The 25,266-nt window shown below is 44.9% G+C and overlaps 1 protein-coding gene across 4 annotated transcripts in view; it reads right to left on the bottom strand.

Moving 5' to 3' along the window:
* ELP3 (elongator acetyltransferase complex subunit 3) overlaps positions 1–25,266 on the bottom strand; it is a 101,340-nt gene that overhangs the window by 52,476 nt on the left and 23,598 nt on the right. For all 4 annotated transcript variants that reach the window (XM_074582253.1, XM_074582254.1, XM_074582251.1 and 1 more), the window contains exons 8-9: positions 12,202–12,363; positions 8,744–8,870 (exon numbers count right to left, since the gene is read on the bottom strand). In XM_074582253.1, the coding sequence (XP_074438354.1) occupies positions 8,744–8,870; positions 12,202–12,363 (289 nt within the window). The remainder of the gene's footprint in view (positions 1–8,743; positions 8,871–12,201; positions 12,364–25,266) is intronic.

Below are 25,266 nucleotides of genomic sequence, written 5' to 3'. Positions count from 1 at the left end.
CATAAACACCTTAATTCTCTACCTGGTATAGGAAACTGCTGCTGCCAGATGAGGAGGGAACATGTCCACCCCCCATCCCATCCCTCCCACGGTCTCTTTTTACCCCCGGACTGTCAGGATCTACAGGTCACCTCCTGTCTAACACTCTTGGATAGTTGCTCTCTCCAAGTTTGCAGAGAACTTAGCGCAAGGAGATCCTAGTCTGCGACTGTCCCCGGCACTGCTATGATACAACTCAATAATAAGAAGAGACATTTAACATTTGGAAGAGGCTTTGGGCATCGGCAGCATGACCTTGGAGCGTGGTTTTGACTCCTGAACACAGTATCTATCCGAACACCAAGACAAATCTCTCCAGATTGTGCTCACTGCACCGAGCAGTCCCATCTGCTTCGTCCTGCAGGTGCTCCAAGTGAGTCTCCATTTATTACGCAGTTTTGGAGAAACCCATGAGAATACCTCAATCAATTTGCTGTGAAGTTTCACCTTCACTTTTACCAAGTGCAGAACTCTGGTCTTGATGTTTCTGGAAGGGTCAGCTTTCCCCTAGGGCCAAGTACAGGAAATACAGCATTTTTCATTGATTCAAGCACACAAGTTTTGCAACACAGATCCCTGTAAAGCATGTCTTCTACCTTAAAAAACATTGCGACCAGCAACTCTATAATGGTTTTAATAATCTAATCCTCCTTCATCAGACCTCTCCTTTCCATAGGGAGCATCAATACAACCATGTGCTCTCTCCCACCCCACTCAGCCCTGCAAAAGCTTCTCTCATTTGTGTTCCCAGCAAAACCATTATGCTTTTCCAGTATGCTTTTTTTTTTTTTATTAAAACAACAAAACACCCCACACAAAACCAAAAACTAAGCCCTCAAAAACTTAATTTGGACATCACGGTTCATCCACTCTGATGACAAGCATTCAGTTATGCAGTTGCTGCTGCTGCTTTGTGTTAAAATACGTATTTTACTGAATGATGCTCTTTTTGCCTAAATGCCTGGCAAAGTTGCAGTCTCTATCCAAGACGCATCCCTTTATTCCTGCGCCCCTTTCCATTCGGCTGTAGGTTCCCAGCCATATGTTCATTATTGACTTCAGCAGCAAGGGGCCTTCGAGAAAGAGCCCCAGCGAACAACTTCTGATCGCCGGCTTGAAAAAACCAGCACTCGATTAGACAGAGCGACTGTACGAACCGACGCAACACAGCATTGTCGGAGGGTTGTTCAGTGCAGAAATGATCTATTGGTTCAGGTAGAAAAAGGGTCTCGATTGTACCTTTGTATTTAGCAGAAGCTTTTTCTGAATGGGAGGCTATTTTAAAGGTAGTTTATTGTTATTACCGTAACTTTTACGGCTGGCATGCTGGAAGAAAAGGTGCGTGCAGACAAAATGCTAATTCAGAAAGGCAAAGGAAGCAATCCGAAGATCCATAATAAATACAGTTTTTCCACACAGCCTTGCAATTCATCATGTCCATACTAATGGTATCGCAAGACGTACTGTTTCTACGCAGTACGGTGGGAACGCAGCTAATGAAAGCCCCATCCTTTGCATTTTCTGGTTTAAATTGTGACACCCTACCCGCATGATGCGTGGATCCCCAAACGATGCAGAAGAGAAGGGACCAGTTGTACCTGGACCGTTCAACTGGTTCAGCTACTCTGCTCCCGCACGCCGGCACACCGAGGGCTGCAGCTTTAACTTCCACTTCTTTCCTCTGTCGCACATACTCAGGCTGACCTGCTTCACGGGAAGCACACCCAGAGCCGCAGCCAGCACAAAGGCGAGCAAAGGAAAGTTATTTCCACAAAGACGCCGGAGAGGGAGAAGAGCACGGAAGCTTCGTGCGCACAATTCGACCATCTGCAGAAGCGGGCGCACACTGGGGCTTTATCTAGATATTTTATCCGCAGAAGTATGAGTGCAATTATCTGTGAAAATAGTTTCTAAAAATAGCCTGTTCCTTACTACCGCGATTCTCATTAACATAAAAATTACCACGGCGTTGGCCATAGTTCATGAAACTATAATTGTTTCCAAAGCGAAGAGCTTTTCAGCTCTAACGTTTACTAGGACTCCAAGAGAAGCTCTAGTAACTGAAAGACTGATCATTAAATACCGCCTAATCTCTTTCTGTAAATGTGTCCCTGAAAAAAAAAATAAAAAAAAAGAGACGAGAATTTTTCAGAGGTAATGCTGGCTACCTGCCAATAACAGGGTTTCAATGAGATCTTTAGCAGGAATTGAAAGGAAAATCATTTACCCCACTAAACATTTCAGAGCTATATTTAAAAACACAGATAACTGTCTTCCCCAAAGAGTGAAAATCAATGTAGATCAACAGTTTAACTGTCTTTTATTACAGTCATTAAAAGCTCCTGATAGAGGTGCAATATATTAGTTTCATTATGAATTTCATCTCCTTGATAAAAATGAGAGCCCTCGGGAAAAGTGTCTCCTTATTTACAGCTGGAGGTGATACAACAGTATTTAAAGTTTTACAACAACATCAAATACATTGCAAAGGGAAAGGACGCTCCTATTACCCGCTGCATGACTCAACCGTTATTTTTCTCTCTCGTGTTCAACACACCCGAGGAGGCCGTAGCCCTCCGCATCCCTTACACTCGCATCGTAGATGCATCAGACATTCCACTAAAATTAGCCTATTTCTGGGAAATGCTTATTTTACAATTCAGAAAAAAAACCAACCCAAACAGCCTGACACATGACTGTAAGACAAGGAACTTTCACCAGGCTAAGTCATTTAATGACTGCATTTTACTTAAAGAGCACAAGAATGGCTCTGCTGAATTGAACCAAACGTCTCCTCAGCCTGGTACTTGTCTCCAGTACTGACCATTACACGGTGCTGCCTATCCTTTTACCCTCATCATTTTATTTATGAGAGACTTTAGATGGACAGAGTGAAGCCACAGGACCTCCTCGTGGATCTCCGCCAGGAAAAAGGGCTTCTCGGCAACGGAAGGCCTATCTGATGTTCCTGGGCAGCACCCACCAGCTCCCACGCGCCTTCAGAGCTGGAGGGTTCCGCCAGCAACTTGCTATGACACTTCCTCTGACGCTCCCCACACTTCAAATTTCTAATCTTCTGGCTCTCCTCCCTGTTTCCTTTCCTTTTTTCTGCTCTCCAGATTTATTTCATCTATGAAGGGTCTTTAAGGTCGTTTGAGATGGGCTTACAGCTAGCCCTCCCGGAGGACCAAGAGGAACAGCAACAGTAAATCACGCTTAGGCAAAGACCATAAAAATAAAGTCAAACATAGCAATACCTTCTCAATTAATAAATGCTACTGGCTTCATAATATTTATACTAGAGCAGATACAGTTTGTCGATTACACTATTGCCACTCAGTGCCTCTGCAGAAACATAATGAGGACTTAGTAACAGCATCCCGGGAATTCTTTAGCCTCCTAAAGTTTTTGCTTAAATCCAAAGTTCTGCTTGGTAGCCCTGTTGGCAAGTGTGATTCATGAATCCTCCCAAGCATTTACCCCTAGAGTCACCTCATCTCTCTCGTGCCACAAGAGCAAAGCTGAGTGTTTATCGCGTTCCACAGAATGAGGTGTCTGCTCTGGTAACAATTCCATTATTCCCGCTGAGTCCTTGATTTATTCGAGCTATTATTCTAATTATTTTCTCCGACCACCTGCTACGTGAGGCACTGCGGAATCGGTCTTATCCGTTACGCTTGCGTTTGCCAACAGTAAGCGGCGGCGTGTGAGTGTGTGTACGCGTGCGCTACCTGACACCCCCGGCACAACCACATGGGTGGCAGGAGGAAGCAGAGCGCGCTCCCTCCCTGCAGCGCTTTCCCGGCTGTGGAATGGGGTGGAAAGATCTGAAGTAGAAAGGAAATCCTCCGAGGCTATAAAAAGAATCAATAAAAAAGGGAAGCAGAGAGGCACGACGCGGGGAAGGAGTGGGGAAGCACAACGTAACGGGGACACAGGACTAGTATATCCGCGCCGTTTAAAAAAAAGGAACTGTAATAATCTTCACGATGAAGGCAGGCAAAAAGCCAACCTTCGCTTACCGTGAAAAAGAATATATACTTATAACGAAACATCTAATACACTCACTCCTATCGATAAATTAAAGTTTTGAACCAATATTAATAAACTCTCCAGGAAAACTATACACACAGAGGTTCGAAGACCTAGACATGCTTGCAAAAGAGTAACCGCTGGGCATCCTAGCTGCTGGATGGAAGCAGCAGGAAACACTCCGAAATCAATAGGTCATAAGGGACAGAAGCAACGTTACTCCTGAAGCCGTAATTACCTGTTCAATTTGAAGAAGCACCCAGTATTTTTAGTCCGCAGTCAGCACAATCAGCAAGTTATTACCTTCCCAGGAGAAGCCCCTCTATTTAATATATCAACCGGTAATGAAGGCAAGGTGCTTAGACCTCCTTCTAAAGTAATTTTGGTTCCTTTTTGTCCTACCTTTCCCCAGTCTGAAAAGCAAGGCGGCTAGACAGGAGGTTAGTATCACAGCAACTGACTTATTTTTTCCAAACTACTACAAAACCAAGAATCTACAAGGATCCTTCATTAGCCGCAGGTGTCTTTGTCCCAGAAAGTCAGAGGTATCACATAGGAAGATTATATTTTTTTGTGAACTAGGAGAATAACGCCTAAAAGAGCACAACTGCTGCTCATGAACACCTTAGGAGTGTTGCAAGAACACACCACGTGCTCTCCACTTGGTTCCTCTCTTCCACGTCATTTTCACGTAGTAAAAGTGTCTAAATATTTACCAGCATGGACTAACATTTATACAGCACAACAGATAAATAAGCTGGTTTAATAACTCAGACCCAGGATATAAAATTTTAAGGTAGGAAATAGAAAACGTGCTATCTAGCTGAATCATGGGGAAAGAAGGAATCACTGCTGAATACTTTTATTATGTTCACCGGTGCAGGGCACTGGGAAAAAAAAAAAAAAAAAGAGGGTTGTTTTCACCCTCTTTTCTCCTATTAAAGACAAAAGTTCTTTTAAAAATAAATTACAAAGCATTTAAGATGGGATAAGAAAAGCAGAGGCAGAAGGTAAAAGGAAGAGGATAGCTGTCTCTTGTCTCCCATTCCACCTCGAAACATGTCACAGTGATCCACAACCTCTCCGCCCTCATTCCCTGCAGCTCCATTTGCTGTAACGCACAGTGATCACTTCGCCGGGCATCAACTCTGCAGCTGCCTCTTTCTTCTCTAACCTCTCTAACACGGGCATTTTTGATTCCTCCTTCTCTCCTTTCCCATACTTCCTTCTCTTTAAAAGAACACAGCTATAATTCTTCTCCAGGTTGATGTGATCTATCACCTCTTCCCCACCAGCCCCCCTCTCCAACTCCCATTTTTCTTCCTCACTCCGGAGCATTCACATCACTTCTCGAGGGCTTCATCCTCCACGCTGATTACTCATCCTCCAGCTCCTCATCGGTGCGTTCACTGGCATCAAATCCAAATTTGATCTGCAAATCCTGCTTGAAATTTCTGAATTCATTACCAGGGCTGTCACTTGAGCTGGTCTTCACCCCATCACCCTCTCTGTAATCTTGAATTCCCCCTCTTAAATGATCACCGGGTCTTTTTTCTCCTGCTCAGCATTTCTCTTTCCTGGCTCCCCAATCAGCCTTCTTTTTGCCAGTTCCAACCCATCATCCCCAAATTCTCATCTTGTCTTACCCTTTCCCTTTTGCTTTGGGCCTCATTCCCCTCTACTCTCACTTTTCTCATCCTTTTGCATCATAATGTGTGAATTCCTTCCCGACATGTTCCAGAACTGTCCCATTGTCAACACTTTTTTTCCCAGCTCCTAAAGCCAAGAGACGTCTCTGGCAGAAACAGTCTAACAGGTTGACCTTCTCTGCTCTGTTTTCTCCTTCTCTTGCTTTTCTACCCTCAACTATTTTCCCAGCTTTCTTTTAACCACGCCCCTCACAATTCCAGCCTTTTCATCACATTCTTGTCTCCTCTTTCTGAAAACTTTGCCTTCTGCCTTTTCTATTTCTGCAAAAATTGTCATTCATAAACGGACAAGATACAGGATGGCATTACCCTCCCCGTAACAACCCCGCTGGCCTGCAGAAATGGGAGGCACTTCAGCATCACTTGAAGTGACACCTTTTAAACAGACTCCTCAAGTCTCCCGCAATGAAACAGGAGCAACTCCAGACCCGACAGTGGAAAAGCCTCAGCCATTTATCATGAATAAGCAGCAAAGAATAATAACCACTAAGTACCTCCTATAGAAGCTTGTGCTTCTGCCTTAAATAATTCCTCCCTCTTCAAGTTTTACATCTTGCAAATACCTGAGATTACTGTCTCTTCTTTGCTGGATCTTGCCCAGGGTTATGGAATCACAGAATTGTTAGGGTTGGAAGGGACCTTAAAGATCATTTAGTTCCAACCCCCCTGCCATGGGCAGGGACACCTCCCACTAGACCAGGTTGCTCAGAGCCCCGTCCAGCCTGGCCTTAAAAACTTCCAGGGATGGGGCTTCCACCACCTCTCTGGGCAACCTGTTCCAGTGTCTCCCCACCCTCATGGTGAAGAACTCCTTCCTAACGTCCAGTCTGAATCGTCCCATCTCTAGTTTTAATCCATTCCCTCTAGTCCCACCATTACCCGACATCCTAAAAAGTCCCTCCCCAGCTTTCTCGGAGGCCCCCTTAAGATACTGGTAGGCCACTCGAAGGTCTCCTCGGAGCCTTCTTTTCTCCAGACTGAACAACCCCAACTCTCCCAGTCTGTCCTCATAGGAGAGGTGCTCCAGCCGTCTCATCATCCTCGTGGCCCTTCTCTGGACACGTTCCGGCACGTCCGTATCTCTCTTGTAGTAGGGGCTCCAGAACTGGACGCAGTGCTCCAGGTGGGGTCTCACGAGAGTGGAGTAGAGGGGGAGAATCACCTCCCTCGACCTGCTGGCCACGCTGCTGGGGATGCAGCCCAGGCTGCGGGGGGTTTCTGGGCTGCCAGCGCACACTGACGGCTCGTGTGGAGCCTCTCGTCCACCAGCACCCCCAAGCCCTTTTCTATAGGGCTGCTCTCAAGCCAGCCACTGCCCAGCCTGTATCGGTGCTTGGGATTGCCCCGACCCAGATGGAGGGCCTTGCACTTGGCCTGGTTGAACTTCATGAGGTTGGCATGGGCCCACCTCTCCAGCCTGTCAAGGTCCCTCTGGATGGCATCCCTTCCCTCCAGCGTGTTAGCCGCCCCACGCAGCTTGGTGTCGGCGGCAAACTTGCTGAGGGTGCGCTCTATGCCACTGTCCATGTCGCTGACGAAGGTGTTAAATAAGACCAGTCCCAGTACTGATCCTTGAGGGACTCCACTCGTCACTGGCCTCCACTTGGACATGGACCCATTGACAGCCGTTCTTTGGGTGCAGTCATCAAGCCAGTTCTTTATCCACTGAATTGGTTAGAACTTTCAATCTTTTAGTCAGTGTTGCTATTCTTCCACCAAAAATTCTCTCCAGCTTATATATTACTTCAGTAATGACACGCCTGTAAAGAACCCAGAACTACAGCTCCAACTTCATGAGATAGTGAGGAAGGGACTTGGGTTTTGCCGTACTCTGCATCCCAAGTAATTCTATGAAAGCCCAGGCAATGTGATGTCCACCCTCCGTCTCCTTCAGCATTATAAGGAAATAATCCAGGAGCAACAAAGTCTGGGGCAGGAATTTTGAGTTCATTTTCAGCTCTGTCACTGACTTCACCTCTAGTTTCGTGCACACCTCTTTGCGCCAGCCTCGCGCTTTGTCACACGAACATCATACTTGCTGAGAACTACGACATTACGTTTATGAAGAGCTCAAGGAATTCTGCACACAACCCCTCACAAAAATTGCCTACCACGGTTTTCAGAATTCCCTTCCCGTACTGTACGGCTGCCGTTTCCATTGCTTCTTTCTAGCTGTGCCTGTTTGCAGCGTACCAAGATAAACCACCGCCTTCTGCCTGTACTTCTAATCAATATATTCCATCGCATTGATAGTTTTTTTAGTGCTAGAAAGCACCTAGTCTGACCTTGCACAGAAATATCATATTAATATGATACAATAATATCAAATATACCCGTGATTCCTGTATCACGACTGCAATTTCTGCATTACTTTAAGACGACGACCAATTTTGACTTAAAAAAAATTAAATAATGAAAAAAAATATCTACCATGCTACCAGAGAGTGGTTAATTCCCTAACACTGTTTACCATTATGCTCTTTTTTCATTTCAATTTCTCTGGAAATAATCTTATATTTTCTTCCACATCATTGATACAGATATTGGATAGCAGCGAGCCAAGAACAGAGATGCTATCTAATACACCTATACACTCTACTTTGCAATTAACTACCTCCGAGATAGTATGCTTTTAACTTTGAATCATGTACTATTCTAAATCCAAGGAAAGAAAACCACCTTGGAAAAAAAAGTAAGAGCTCTAGTTAATATCGGAAGAGCTATATTCCACTGAGACCCGAGTGACTCAGTCTTTCATGAGGCAAGGATATAATTTTCTGGATGAAGTAGTTCAACAAATCTTTCTCACCCTCCACCTTCAAAAATGATTTTTAAATTATTTGTCCTTTAGAAACAATTCTGGCCTGGATCGTAACTAATACCTGAGCCCAGAAAGAAAAGCAGCATTAGATGAAAAGGCTGGAACACACTAGAAACTCCCAGTTATTTTAAGCCATACTCACAACAAACTGGTCCATGTCCCTCTCAAGCCCCATGTTTGGTAGATCAGGCATCATGTGCGCCACCACTTTAAACCCGGCATCCTTGGCTAAGTGAAAGGACTCGCACACAGCCTTCACGGTGTGACCTCTGGGAAGAGAAAAAAGAGGGTCAGGATCACACAGTAAAGGACGTATTTTGATACACTGATTTGAGATGGGTTGAGTTTTATTACCAATTTATCACCACTCAAGTCTTGGAACATGGCTGCTAATAAAGGAAACTACACCAGGGCTAAAAGTAGTCCGGTTTGCTAGTTCTGTAGCAGGTGAACCCCACCAAGGCCACAGCTATTCACATCACAGCCTGAGAAACTTTGGGAACCTGCTGAAATTTGATTTGTAAAGCAATGACAGAAGCTGATGCAGCAGCACAAGCTAGGACACACAGCACGGAACACTGTGTGCAATCAAAATGAAGCATAACTAGAAACAAACGCAACAAAAGAGCAAAAGGAGAAGGAGGATGAGGGCTGCATAAGACGAGCCACCTAGGAAATCATCCTGCAACACCCTTGCCAAACTCTCAAGTAGTCCCTTTAGAGAAACACAAACTCTTCTCAAGTTCCGAGAGGTGCGAAACCTCCGAAACATAGGCTGGACTGGGACTCTTGAAGGATTCCATGTTTCTTCTCCACCGACATCAAACCAAACCGAGTCTTGCTCTGCAGGAGCTCAGTGAGAGTGGGAGCACGAATGATTGCCGGAACAAAGGTTGAATCTCATATAACTCATTAGCCTCAAGCAAACTCCTCCCTCCTTCCATCTCCACAGTTCAGGAGCTGCCTTCTGCCTCCACAACAGCAATCGCTATCACTGCAAAGAGCTCCTAGGAGGTCCCATCACACGTGGCCAGTCTTCCCACAAAGTCCTTGTTTTGCTCTTCCCCAGCTGGGAGGGCTCTTCCACTGACATTTGTGGACATTTCCATCCTCTCAGCATCTGCCACCTTCTTCCCTTTTGAATCCCCGTTTTCCTCCCATCCCATTTTCACACCAGTTCACCCCATCTTTTGGAATTCCTTGCCAAAAGCTCAGCAGGTGACGACTCTTCTCCTCGATAGTCCTTTGGATGAAAAATTAACACCATCTGGGCATCTTTACAAATGCATGCCTTCTCTCGCGACCTAACATTAACCAAACCGAGCAGCTACATCCCTTGTTTTAAGGACCTCTTCCTTCCTCTCTACTGGAAGATTCCGCCTCTGTTCAATCCCTACACGTAGTTTTATGACTACAGTTTTATTTATGATTTTTTTTTTCCAGAAGTATTACGGTGTTTTTCTGAGACTGTTCAAGGACAGTATTACTCAAGACCTTGAGTAGCCTGAGGGGAGTAAATGGAGACTTGCTTCATAAATAAAAATTATTTTCTTATTAGAAGTGGAATTTGAGCTGCATCAATAACTTGATTATTTGATGCCTAGATCTGTTCTTGAATATTTTTCTGCCTCACAGCCACCAAAAGCACTCAGAAACCTCACTAATGACTTATGGAACATAATAGAAAGTAATTTCCAAACAGTTAGCCTAATTGGTTGTAATCTGACATTTTGCTACAAGCGAAATATTAAAAGTTTAAAGGCAAAACACATCCCCCACAAAGTAGAAGAAGAACAGAAGCAAAATGAGGTCATTTGAAAAGAAAGAGAAACTTGAATTATCCTTCTCTAAAAGTATATTCCAATTCATTGTCCTACGAAGTTGGAGGGAGATATTTGAGGGAACAGCCTGCGCTCTCCCTGCTCTGGGACAGCCTGCAGCAAAGCCTTTCAGGAATTCCGCAAGCGGCTTTGAAAAGCGCCCAAAAAACCCTTTACAAATATAATTCTATACAGAATTAACTTCTCAGTGAAATCAAGTCGATAATCTACCACTGCGTTCTTCTTCCGATTCTCCAGCAGGAAAGCAAGGGTTCATTAGCAAACGTACAAGCCAGGAGTGAGACAGGGCTTTGAATGATTTATGGTACCAGTTCTGACGTGACAGGCAACACTGGAGGAAAACCAAAGACGACTGAAGCGATAGCTACGCGGGGTTTTACAGTTCCACCTCAGGGTGGGACACCTCTAAAAGACCTGAGGTGAAAAAAGCATTTTAAAAGCTGAAGAGAAATTAATTGTTAAATTTACAATCTGCGTCAGAATTAACCAGTAATGAATACAGCTAGTCTAAGAGCGAGATTTAGCTGCATTCCCGAGTATGGATCTTTTCCTTTGGAAAGCTCTGACATCTAGAGGAGGAAAGTACCACCTATAAATATTAGCTCTTAACTCTTGGACTGCTCAATAAATGGCTTTTCCCACCTACTGAGACCTGGAGCCCGACCATTTCATAGCAGCGACATCCCGTACTTCCATGCACCAGCAATACTACAGCTAAACCCGCAGCGGGAAACTCATTTGGGATTCTTTAAGCCTCTGAAAGAAAGAAAGCGTCCAACATTTTCAGTTTTGCACTACTGCCTTTAAGGTAGGTATTAACAAAAATGTGCTTTGCTTATTGAACCATAATCTCTCTGTCATTACGTATGATTATGGTTATTAAACATCTTTGGTAGGTGACTGGAATACGCAATAAGGACGACGGCAAGTTGTACGAGTGTCAGAAGTGAAAAAAAAACAAGAAAAAAACCCCACTTCTTTCAAGATCTGAACAGAATTATGAGACTGGCAATAAAATAAAATTAAAAAAAAAAAGAGAGATTGTTCATTTCACTGCTTACAGGCAAGTAAGGAATTGTATTGCGCACTCTCCTACGTAGGACAACTGTTCTTTTAGCCATAGGTCCAATCTCACAAGGAATAAATCACCGGCCTCTTGCGCATATATTTTGCAATCCCTAGAGATACTGTATGCCTTAGAATGACTGTGGTTAATCCATCAACGGGCGTTGTTTCTGGCTACAGCTCACCCTCTGTACTTGCCAATGTCATCTCTCCTCTCCGATACTCAGCAGAAAGAGGTACCTGGTGCAGAGAACACGCTGTTTGCTGGTAAAGTGCCTCCAATGGATTATGCTGCGTGGTATCTATTCAAGGTAGGACAAGAACTATGAGGTCTCCCTGGGCACATGTTCTACTTCAAAGCTGCATTTATTTATGAAGCAGTTTAAAAAAAAAAAAAGAGAGAGATGTACGATGCAGGAAAATAATATGATTTTAAATTAAAACATCACAAATAACCCCATTTTCTCAAGTCACGGTCTACACAATACCACAAAGAAATCCGTGAAGCCACTGCATTTTATTAGTTTTTCTTAAGAGACATATGGGCACACAAGCTAGGAAGTGAGCTAAATGTCTCAACGTTCAACGTTAAGTGGGTGTTCAAGCAAACAAGTCATGACACGCTACTCAAAGAGTATTCCAGAAAGCATTCAGTGAGCAGCCACTGAAGCTCTGAAGCTTTCTTTCTTCTCACCTGTTGGTGTCCCTGGCCACGTCCTCATAGACGCTCTGCACTCCGATCTCCAGCCTCGTACAGCCGTAGGACAACATGTCACTTAAATGCCGCTTCAGGCAGTAATCTGGTCTGGTCTCTATCGTTATCCCAACGCATTTTGTCAGGCTTCGTTCTGAATACCTGCAAAAAATCCATCCTCTATTAAAATTCTGAAGTTGTCACAAGTGACTTCAGAAGAGCTGCCAACACCTTCCAGGTGAGAGTTTCTAAGTCACTACAAGAATTAAAATCCAGGTTAAAAACCTCAAAAATCCCAGCAAGGGAACCCTCAACCTTACTGCAATGTATGGATGAAACGATACACAAATATACACACTAATACAAGTCCAGGGTTTGCTTTGTGTAAAAAAAACTGGACCGTGGCAGCCTTGCAGGGCTTTTTTAAGCTGTACATGTTAGGAAGATGCTCCCAGACCAGACTGAGCCTTCAGTACTTGGCATCTGGAAAGGAAAACCTGGGAGAAAGGGGAAATCAGAGTAGGCAATGAAACACGTGTTCGGTTTTGGAGACAAACCAAAGGGAGAGCGTGGCACAGTCGGTACCTTTTCGTTTGATTCCCACGGTGTGCAGATAAATTGCAGGGACTGGGACAAGATCCAGCTGCGTTCTCACAAGAAAACGTACAAGACTGTCTATGAAAAATTCCATAAATCACAGCCCTTTGTGAGCAAGTGGCATGCTTTCAACTTCACTGAAGTCTAACGCTGAAACAAAATTCATTGTTAACCTTTTTCCCCCTCCTCTCCCATTCATCACTGGATGTCTAACAGAGACCAATTATTCCAGCTAGTAGAAAAATCCTCTACTGATGACAAATGGTAAGTTACTGACCTAAGAGAGAGTAAAACAAAAGAGAAAAGGAATCTAAAGCAGTTTTGAACCAAAGTTCACAAAGGAAACTGTCAATCAACATAACCTCCAATACCACCAGCAAGGATAATATTCCTTTCCATACAGGAATCATTTCACTTGAACGCCTTTCCTGCAGAATACGGTGGTTGTATAACTGAGAACTGCAGCGCGGGAGAAAAGATTTACAGCAGGAAAAAGGAAACAACTTCTTTTGAAACCATTTGAAACTGCAGAGATAACCTGGCTAATTCCCAAACTGGGACGGGGGCAGGATTAACAGCCACTGTTGGAGAGGAATATCGGTCTCTTTAATGGTCCCAAATGATGAAGACCTCAGTATTAATATTAAATGTCGCCAAAAAGAGGACACCTCAAGTACGAGAGAGATGTTACGCTGATACCTGGAAGAATATCGCACACCGAAATCATGATGGCTAACTTCAGCTCTTTATTAGGTGTTCTATAGAGATTCATCATCCAGTTTCCAGCTTCGGATGTCTGGAAGCTTCTGAACCAAAATAAAGCTCCAGAGCCTACCTCAGGTCATGACGGAGGTTCAATTTGACCAAAAAAAGCCCCAAAATCCCACCACCCTCAAAAAACCCAGCAAAAACACACAAGTGGCCTCAGACCCGCAACCAAAACTATTAACTCCCTTCAAACTGTTAAAGCCTAAGATCTACAAAGACCAAGATATTTGGGGGATAGACTGTAATGGCTGTCAAAATAAGCATCTTAAAAAACCCCAAACAACAAAAGCCACGTAAAACATTTCAGAGTTTGTGGCTCACTAATCTGACAGATTAACAGAACAATTGTTTATCACGGCAGGGAAAACATTGCCAACGTGTGATTCATTAACATCAGAGTGAAAAAACTGCTCATTTTTAAAGATGTGACTTGCAACAATTAAAAGAGAGACATTTTAGCTAAGGGGCGGGGGGGAAAGGCACCGAATAACGCACCCATCATGCCAGAGGGTACGCGCTCATATTAAGCCCCTGCAATCAGCCTAGAAATACTGAGGGGAGATAAAAATAATTATATCCCCCCCACCCCCACCCGGAAATTTATGGCTACGATATAAAATGCTAAATATAATGAACACCAACAGACCCTAAACTATAACATCTACTAGGGGCACCAAGAGGATTTCAGTAGGGTGTAAGGGCCATAAAGAGAAGCGTGTCTTAACGATAACTAGACAAGCAGGACAAAATTGAACCCAAACCAGATAAAGCAACAAAGACGGCGTTTCCAAGAAAAGTCACGAGTCTCTTCAAACCAGCACCTCTGCACGGGACAGACGTTTTCAACTCCAGCCCCAAGTCCTCCAGCTCTCCCCAGCAGTCCCAGAGACTCGGGGTGAGAAACAGAGCGCAGTCTTCTCTGTTTTATTAACGTGAAATAAAAGCTTGAATCACGTGGTCCACATTTAATAAAGACTACAGATTCCTTTCAACTAATCGGAAAGAGAAAGAAGTGCGTGACAGCCAACCTTCCACGGAAGATGATTCTGGCAACACATCACCTGATGTTCCATCAGGAACATCACGTTCCATCATTTCCTGAATAAAGAAAGAAAAAATTGACTTTTCTTCTGTCTTTTCTCAACTTTAAACTCTCATTTGGATACTCAACATTGTTCCTACCTGCAAAATGAGCAACTCTATTTCATTTGAAACCTAATACTAAAACTAAGGACAGGCACAAATTGTAAGATTAGAAGTTAAGAGGCCCAACACAGAGCACCAGCAGCGGACATCAGTTAAAAGCTTTACTAGATTTACATAACCTGACATTTTCTGGAAGGAGTTATCAAAGAGTACCCATAAAAGCTGCACCAATGATTATTATGCAGCACAAAGCTGCATTACGCAACCAAGTTGAATTTTTATTTAAAAAAAAAATAAATCTGTCATTGTTTGATGTTTAGTTTCAACACTTTCCTACGCACGGCCAGCGCCCCCTTCACTGACCAGCCCGATGGTAACCTATAAGAGAGAGTCCAGATACCCACAAAAAGCAGGAAATTCTATATAAAAAGTTATCTACTAAATACAGGATTTACATCAAGACAGACGCTGATTTTTTTTTTAATGATAGAACCATAGAATCGTTAGGGTTGGAAGGGACCTTAAAGATCATCTAGTTCCAACCCCCTGCCATGGGCAGGGACACCTCCCACTAGACCAGGTTGCTCAGAGCCCCGTCCAGCCTGGCCTTAAAAACTTCCAGGGATGGGGCTTCCACCACCTCTCTGGGCAACCTGTTCCAGTGTCTCCCCACCCTCATGGTGAAGAACTTCTTCCTAACATCCAGTCTGAATCGACCCATCTCCAGTTTTAATCCATTCCCTCTGGTCCTACCGTTACCCAGAGACCAGGGCATATGAGGAGAGGCTGAGGGAGCTGGGCATGTTGAGCTTGGAGAAGAGGAGGCTGATGGGAGACCTCATTGCCCTCTACAACTCCCTGAAAGGAGGGTGCAGAGAGGTGGGGGTTGGCCTCTTCTCCCAGGGGAATAATGACAGGAGCAGAGGAAATGGTCTGAAGCTGCGGCAGGGGAGGTTTAGGTTAGATATCAGGAGGAATTACTTTACTGGAAGAGTGGTCAGGCACTGGAACAGCCTGCCCGGGGAGGTGGTTGAGTCACCATCCCTAGAGGTGTTTAAGGAACGTCTAGATGTGGCACTTCAGGGCATGCTCTAGTGACAGAGATTGTAGGGTTTTTTTTTCTGTGTGTATGGTTGGACTCGATGATCTCAAAGGTCCTTTCCAACCACGAAGATTCTATGATTCTATGACCCTAAAAAGTCCCTCCCCAGCTTTCTCGGAGGCCCCCTTAAGATACTGGTAGGCCACTCGAAGGTCTCCTCGGAGCCTTCTTTTCTCCAGACTGAACAACCCCAGCTCTCTCAGTCTGTCCCCACAGGAGAGGTGCTCCAGCCCTCTCATCATCCTCATGGCCCTTCTCTGGACACATTCCAGCACGTCCGTATCTCTCTTGTAGTAGGGGCTCCAGAACTGGACGCAGTGCTCCAGGTGGGGTCTCACGAGAGTGGTGTAGAGATCTTGCAATCAAATTGGCAAGATCCCTTATTTTAAAGCACAGACAGGATCCGAGACAGGTATTTACCAGCCAACAGAGAAAAACACAAGAGAAAGTGATGTATGTTTAAGAGCAACACTCTTTTTAGTGGAGAAAGCTTTTGGATTATTTCGGTTTCTATTTTTTAAGTAGTATATCTGTGAAATCTGATCCTGATTTGTAGGTCTCAAGTCAGATTTGATTTTTTATTATTAATCAGTGATTTATGTAACAACTTATAGTGGATTGGCTATTTCAAGACTGACTTTGCTTATTTCTTACTTTCAGCGCCCAGGTTTCATCCTAACTGCCCACTGGAAATATGGTGGTTTCCCACACCTCTAGCAGGTTGGGCAGGCACCTTTTTGCCCTGGCAAATCCATACTGAATCCTCCCGGCCACCTTCCTGACCATGGAAACAGCTTCCACAAAGACACGCTCCATAACGTTCTTGAGGACCAAGATGAGGCTTACCAGCCTGTAGGTCTCCTTCTCACCTTCTTGAAGGCCCACAGGACATTTCCAGTCAGCTCTTGGTTTTCATGACCTCTCCAAGGTGGGATGGAGCTACCTCACCCATCCCCTTCCACAGACCTGCATGTGCCCAATTTGCCGGTGATGCCAATGCAATCCTCTGCCATGGGTACTACCTCTCACCACCTAGAAAGAGCAGATCTTGCAGATAGACTGAGGCAGAGAAACAATGCATACCTCAGCCTTTTCCTATGTCCTTCATCAGTGAGCTGCCTGCTTCATCCAGCAGATCCACATTAAGGACACAGACCTGTTGGAACAGGTCCAGAGGAGGGACATGAAGATGATCCAAGGGCTGGAGCACCTCTGCTATGAAGACAGGCTGAGAGAGTTGGGGTTGTTCAGCCTGGAGAAGAGAGGGCTCCGAGGACACCTTATAGTGGCCTTCCAGTACCTAAAAGGGGCCCATAGGAGAGACAGGGAGGGACTCTTTATGAGGGAGTGTAGTAATAGGACGAGGGTTTAAACCGGAAGAGGGGAGATTTAGATGAGATTATTAGGAAGAAATTCTTTACCATGAGGGTGGTGAGCCCCTGGCCCAGGTTGCCCAGAGCAGCTGTGGCTGCCCCATCCCTGGAGGGGTTCAAGGCCAGGTTGGCCGGGGCTTGGAGCAACCTGGTCTAGTGGGAGGTGTCCCTGCCCAGGGCAGGGGGGCTGGAACAGGATGATCTTTAAGGTCCCTTCCAACCTAAACCATTCTATGATTTTCTTTGGTCTTTCTTTGCTGCCTGATAGTCTTGTTGTCCGACAATCTCTTTGAGTTTCAACTTCAATTAAGGTTTTCTAATGTCCCCTCTGCCCGCCCGTCTCCCTCCTGGGCATCCCATACCTCCTTCTACTTCCTGCACGCACTCCTTTTTTCATGTTTGAGCTCCATCAGGACCTCCCTGTTAAGCAAAGCTGGTGACCTGTCGTGCCTGCTTTGTTTCCTGCACCGTCTTTGCAATTTGAGGCAAGATCCTGGAAGAACAGCTCAGCTCAGCTCACCTGGGCTTATTCACCCTTCAGGGTGTCCTCCCACGGGATCCTGCCTTTAGGTTCCCTGGAAAGGTTCAAATCTGTTGTCCTGAACTCTGACATCTTTATTCTGTGACTTGCTTCCCTCAGGATCTTAAGCTCTAACATCTCAGAGTCATTGCAGCCAAGACCGCATCCTTCCCACAACCAGCTCTTTGCGAGTAGCAGATCCAGGAAAGCGCCTCTCCTAGGCACTGGATGAGCCAACTATTTCAAAATACCATTATAATGCGCTCCAGAAATCCCCTAAATTAGCTGTGTTCCACCACGTTGCCCTTCTGGCAGGTATCGGCTTATCAGACTAGATTCAAGGACTTTTGCGTATTTTTCATTAAGTGTGTATATTCTAGTGTGCTTACATCATTTTCATACCTTTTTTAGCACCATCTCCAGTTTTTAAGCAATCTTCTTGTTGACTTTGATACCAAAAACAGCCACTACTTTGCAGACACACCAGTACTATATCCAGATGGAATATGATTTGCCTATTCCTATCCAATTTTCCACTATTTATACAGTCAAGGGTAATTTGGCTGCTGAATCATACAGAAAGCTCATGATAATGCGACTTAACTCCTAAGTATTTTCTAGATATTTCGCTGCTTCTCAGAATAGAATCCTGCACCATTCCTAGAAAAACAGCTTTACATTTTCCCACAAGAAAGTACACGGCTTGCTCGTATACAACTTACTATGGAATATAGGTTTATCCCTTATTTGCCCATCTCCAATATTGATAGCTCCTGCCAACCCTTAGAAATTACTATTTTAACACCACTATTAAACACAAGGCCCAGAGGCAAAACCAACAGAATCCTATTAGAAATCATTCAGGTCAATGACAATAATTTTCTGCTATGCCTGTTTTGGAAACCAATGTAATGGGTGACACGTTGTTCTAGTCTCTTTTTTAAGGTCAAAATATCTCACTGTAGCAGGTCAATTCTCTTGCAGAAGTTTATGCATATTACACTTCATTTCTCCAAAAAACCCCGTAAGCTCACTAGCAGGATACAGTGACTTATCATGATAACGGAGATGATGGATTTGCCTTCACTTAATCTTTAAAAACAACAGAAATCTAGTCACATATCCTGCAGGAACAGCACGCTAGCCAAGGCAGATATGAAGAGGGAACAGACTCTATCCAACTAGGCAGACAGCCTGAAAAGCAGATATCTAGAGCTCTGAAGAGAGTGACTCAGGAGCCACAAGAGGTTAAGATGACCTTGTTGATGACCAAGACAAGCAAAACTATTATTAACCGAAGACCAAAAGAAGTAAGATAGAGAAAGCCCTGAGGAATTAGATGAACCCAAGCTGAAAATTCTGCTCATGACAGTCTCGTATATACAAGTTCACCTGATTTCCACGCTCATTCTGACGTATTTGTGATGTGCATTTCATAGAATTATACAGTCATAGAATTGTTTTGGTTGGAAGGGACCTTTGAGATCATCGAGTCCAACCATTAACCCAACACTGACAAGTTACCACTACCCCATGTCCCTCAGCACCACTTCTACACATCTTTTCAATCCCTCCAGGGATGGCGACTCCACCACTGCCCTGGGCAGCCTCTTCCAATGCTTCACAACCCTTTCCAGGAGGAAATTGTTCCCAATAGCCATCCTAAACCTCCCCTGGTGCAACTTGAGGCCGTTTCCTCTTGTGCCATGGCCTGTTCCTTGGGAGAAGAGCCCGACCCCCCCTGGCTACCCCCTCCTTTCAGGGAGCTGTAGAGAGCCAGAAGGTCTCCCCTCAGCCCCCTCTTCTCCAGGCTGAACACCCCCAGCTCCCTCAGCCGCTCCTCACCAGACTTGTGCTCCAGACCCCTCACCAGCTCCGTTGCCCTTCTCTGGACACGCTCCAGCCCCTCCCTGGACACAGCCCTCGAGGTGGGGCCTCCCCAGTGCCCAGTCCAGGGGGACGGTCACTGCCCCACTCCTGCTGGCCACACTAGTGCTGACACAGGCCAGGATGCTGGTGGCCTTCTTGGCCACCTGGGCACACTGCTGGCTCGTATTCAGTCAGCTGTTGACCAACACCCCCAGTATCCCATTTCTTCTGGAACCTGAGAATGGAGATGGATTTTATCTTCCGAAGCAACAATAAACACCCTCCAGTATTTCTCCTCCTTCCCTGGAACAGTCTTATTTGTTATCTGTAATACAGCAGCGCTGAGGAACCCCATATAATCAAAAGAACAATCAGAAATCAAGACAAGTGTATAACATAAGATGACAGTGGGGCAATTTTAATAACAGACTGACCGCAGAGGTAAATTATGCAAATAAAATAGATGCTAAGCCATACAAACGGAGGAAACGAGACACAGAGAAACCTTAAGATTCGCGCAGACATAGCTATTGTGAAGTCAGTTCTTTTCTGCATGATTACAGAACTGTCTGAAATTGGGAGAAGTAAAGGAGAGATTATTAATTTTAATCATTAGAGAATATTTGACTGAGTTTTCGGACAGAGCTGGTACTTTAAGCAGACTTTCAAATCAGAGCCTGCCTTTAAAATAAGCTCATTTTTTTCAGATCAAAAAGGCACCCACCTCTCCAGCAGACACAGCAGTTTGACACAGAGTCTCAGAGACTTTCTCACTTCGAGAAAAAACAGACAGCTCTGGCATAAAACAACTCCTTTAACAAAGCCTCTAGTCGCTCTCGATTAAACTTTGGTCTACAGACAAAAGCCTCGCCAGCTAAGAGACCTGAACGTCAAAGGCTCAATTATTTACAATCCATACCACAGCAGCTTCCAAACGCCCTGCTTGGGATCAGGGTGGCAGGATGCCAGACGGCACAGAAAGACTTGCCTCATCCCAAGAAGCTCAGAAAAGATAAACTGTAAGAATAAAGCAGGTGGGTTAACGCAGTGGGTATACAGCCTGTTAATCACACGCCTTTACACCATTTATCTGTTTTAAACGTTTCAGAGTAGGAGAGTACATAAAGAGGAAGCATACGGAGAAGTAAAAGAGCAGAAAAAGGCACTAGAAACAGCAGAAACAGTTCAAAGGCAGCATCAAAGAGAACCAACCACCAAGAGCAAGAAGTTTTTAAGGGAAGGATCTAGAAGAACTCATCCAACCCAACAGTACCCAAAAACTTGCCTGCAGGACGTTCCAGCATTACTTCAAAAGCGAAAGAAAACCTTCTTGATGGTGAAGATGGACTTAATTATGAAGATGCTCATATCACTTGATCACGTTGCTGCCAAGGGATTATCCAACAGGAACAATTTCCACAAAATGTGGCCCTCCATACTCATACACATCGCAATGAGTGGTCACAGCTTCGCTGGGAAGGGGAAGGCATTGCTGCTCATCTACCCTTAGCCTAGCCCCAAAACCCAGAGCTGCAAACCTGCCTTAGAAGAAGAGGTGCTTGGGGCCTTCTGGAAAGAGGGAAGTGTCGGAGGGCTGGGTGGGAAAATGAAGAATTGTCATCAGTGACCAAAGGAATCCTCACCAGAAAGTTCCTGGCCTTAACTTTGTGAACGACAGTGGTTGTGATCATCCAGCATCTCAAACAAGTCTAATACCTTGAAAAAAAAACAAAACAACAAAACAACCTTCTTGTTGCCCTTGACTACAAGGAGCGTGGTCCTAGGTGTAGCACAGGTGTTCAAGACAGACAATGATGTCTATACAATAACTAAGACAAAAAGTGACACCACTGGTTCCTGAAGGCTAAACTGCCGATATAATACACTAGTATCTTATGTACCACATCACAGAATCATAGAATTGCCCAGGTTGGAAGGGACCTTTCAGATCATCAAGTCCAACAATCAACGTAACTCTGACAAAAACCACCACTACCCCATGTCCCTCAGCACCACGTCTGCCCGGCTTTTCAATCCCTCCAGGGATGGCGACTCCACCACTGCCCTGGGCAGCCTCTTCCAATGCTTCACAACCCTTTCCAGGAGGAAATTGTTCCCAATATCCATCCTAAACCTCCCCTGGCGCAACTTGAGGCCATTTCCTCTTGTGCCATGGCCTGTTCCTTGGGAGAAGAGCCCGACCCCCCCTGGCTACCCCCTCCTTTCAGGGAGCTGTAGAGAGCCAGAAGGTCTCCCCTCAGCCCCCTCTTCTCCAGGCTGAACACCCCCAGCTCCCTCAGCCGCTCCTCACCACACTTGTGCTCCAGATCCCTCACCAGCTCCGTTGCCCTTCTCTGGACACGCTCCAGCCCCTCAAGGTCTTTCCTGACCTAAGAGGCCCAAAACTGGACACAGCCCTTGAGGTGGGGCCTCCCCAGTGCCCAGTCCAGGGGGACGGTCACTGCCCCACTCCTGCTGGCCACACTAGTGCTGACACAGGCCAGGATGCTGGTGGCCTCCTTGGCCACCTGGGCACACTGCTGGCTCATATTCAGCCGACCAACACCCCCAGGTCCTTTTCCACCAGGCAGCTCTCCAGCCGCTCTGCCCCCAGCCTGGAGCGTTTATGGGGTTGGTGTGACCCAACATCCTCACCTATTACTTAAATGACCTCCTTTTTCTTGATCTCTAATAGCTCTGCTTTATCACAATGCCAATCTCTGAAACACAGCTAGCAAAAATTAACTCAATATCTACAATTTCCTGCTAGTAAACAGAACAGGTGCCATCTTACTCATCCGACATGTTTCCAAAGTTGCACGTTTGATGATTGCCCAGAGCAGATATTTCTGAAAGCTCAAATGCCAGTTATTTGGCTTTATAGTGCTCCCTTTTTATTACAACATTTCAGCGTTTTCTTTATCACCACTACCAGGAGTACAGCAGACCGCTTCGGTTTCTTAGCAGCATCACTTTCCCAAGGTTCAGTTTTCAAAGACTGAAAAAACTTACCAGTTACTTAAAATGCAGTCATTTATCGACTAAAATATAATTTCCCAACTTTGATAAAGTAACGGTATTTACACCTGCTAAAAGATAAGCGAGAATAAATCCTTTTTTTTTTTTGGTGAAATGCCACTAGCAGATAAGTCATATGTAATTATGCTGTGTCACTTGGTGTTAGAAATCCAGGATAGGATCTGTGTTCAAAACAGTACCCCTCCTGAAGCCAAAAAGCCCTAGAACTCACCAGTTTCCCCTCTTTCTTAATTTGTTTACCAAGTTGTAACCACAATGAATGGATGCGACATCTGAAAATCCTCCGAAGAAAAAGCACAGCACGAGCAGAAGCGGCGGAGTTATGTTAACACACTCCAGGCCTAATCAAAGTAGGGCTATTTGCAGGGACTAATTAAACGCCTGGCTGTAACGACAAGAAGGTAATGGCTATAAAGGGAAGGGGGTGGGGGTTTGTTTGGTTTATTTTTATATCATTCACAGCTTTCATAGAGCAACGTCATGTAGAGGACCTCCGGGCAAGGAGGCTGTAGCGGTGCTGGAGGGACCCTGCCGTTCCCAGCGGAGCCGTGCACCGGAGCTGCTCCGCTCTCCCCATGCCAGGCTAATAAATGCACAATTATTTCCAAAGCCATAATCACTGCCTGTTCTCAGAGGACATCTGAGCAAGCCGTGAAAGGTCTGGCTTAGCCCAGGAGGCAAAAAAAGGACACTGAACAGAAAGCCCCAACAGGACCTTCTAACACTGCAGGCTTTTTTTCTAAGCGCCCATCCATCACGTTCAAGGCAAGAGCAACACAGATAATGGTTTTTTTCAGCAGCATATTATTAGCAAACCACACCCGAAAACACCAGCATGAATAAGCATATGCTGGAGTGAAATATTTCAAAGAAGCAAAACACGTGTGCGTGGCTCTAACAGGAGCCGCGTAGCAACCCGTTTTTTACCTACCTCTGTCAAGACTAAAGGTTTAAGGGAAAAAGGCTAAAACAAGGCTAATATGGAGCGTACTTATCTCCTCCTCCCTTATGTTAGCCCTCTGCCTTTCTCAAACCTGTCTGTCTTGGTTTGAGGTAGAACAGAACCAAGTTTCGGTTCGGTAATTTTACTTCTTACCGGTGAGCGCAGCCAAATTATAGTCTTGGAGACCGAAGTCGTCACATTTTTCCCAGAACAGAAGCAGCGACATGAGCCACCAGCTTCCTGGCACCGAACTGGAGTGCCAGTAACAAACTGACCTGGTCTGGAGATGGAACAAGGGACCTGCACGCTCCAGAAACACAGGAACAGCACCTGGGGCAAGTCCAAAGGTCTGTTTAACCCAGTATCCCAAGTCCAAAGGTCTGTTTAACCCAGTATCCCACCCACAGCCATTGCAGATGCTTAGAGCACACCAGAGGGAGCAGGGCAAGCTGCAGCGCTGTTTTCCTTGAATGCGCTCACAGTTGCCAGTTATTTCCTCTCCAGGGGCAACCTGAGCCGGAGGCGATGTCTTCAGTAGTAGTGGGTGTCCTCAGGACTTAGCAGCTCTCAATGGATATTTTTCCCTACGAACGCGTCTGGTCACCCTTCAGCCTAACTGTGGACTGCACAAAGAAGCGCCTCCTTTGTGTTTAATTCCCATTTCATCTGACAGCCCTAGTTCTTCTGCTCTAGGAGATAATCAACGTTTATTCCTTTTTTTTTTTTTTTGTCTTCTCCATGCCGCTCAGGATTTCATACATCTCTATTATATCACTCTCAAACATTTTCTCCCCTGTTCCACAGTATCGTTTTCCTCCTCCCCTCCCTTATTTTTAAAAAGAACCGAGCGTAGGTTCAAGCTGTGAAGGCACTGCCGAATTACGTGGCAGCGTAACAATATTTCCCAGTTTGCTCTCTATTCCCTTCATTATAATTCCTCACACTGAGTTGGTTTTTTAACTAATACCGAGCATCAAGCCTGTGTTTCTCACAGTTATCTACTTGAAAATCTTGTTCCTGAGTGGCATTAACCAACTTGGAGCTCATTGTTCTGTAGTAAAATAAGGAAAAAAATTGATTATACACATCGCTCTGTATCTACATTAATTTTCACCTGCCCCTTCACACTCACCCAGCATGGTCAAGACCACTTATTCCAGCAGAGATTCCTCTGAGACACCACTAATGACTTTCCTCTGTTGTGTAAATTGATCATTTATTCCGTCTTCTAATATCTTTCTGTTATTTAAGCATGCAAAGCCTTCACTCTTATTCCCACAATCTTTACAGAGGCTTTGGTGAAGGACCCCATTTTTGGAAATCCCGATAAAGTTACACATATTTGTCAAACACTTCAAAGAAAATTACAACCTAGACGTTTCGTTGAAACATTAGCCCATTTCGAGTAGCCAGAGGAAAAGAGTTCATCTGCCAGAAGATGAAAACGCGTACAATGGAAGTAAGAATCTTGCTAGACTCGTTCTACGTAAAGAGGGAGGTGGTTTGCTTTTTTAGCAGCTAAAGAAAACAAAAACTTTTATCCCAATAAAGGCAACTGAGGTCCAACACAACAGCAAAACACAACTTTTTCCAAGATGTCTGAAAGAAGAAAATACATAAAGTGCTTGTAAAATGTCCCCTTCCTGAGCCCATACTCAATCTATTAAATGAGTGTACACAGTTTCCTTCACCATGAGCCAGACGCTTT

The sequence above is a fragment of the Larus michahellis genome, chromosome 3 (assembly GCF_964199755.1).
Source record: "Larus michahellis chromosome 3, bLarMic1.1, whole genome shotgun sequence".
In the NCBI taxonomy this organism is placed as follows: Eukaryota; Metazoa; Chordata; class Aves; order Charadriiformes; family Laridae; genus Larus; species Larus michahellis.
The sequence above is the reverse complement of the archived record's forward strand: the minus strand, read 5'-3'. Positions and strand labels throughout refer to the sequence as shown.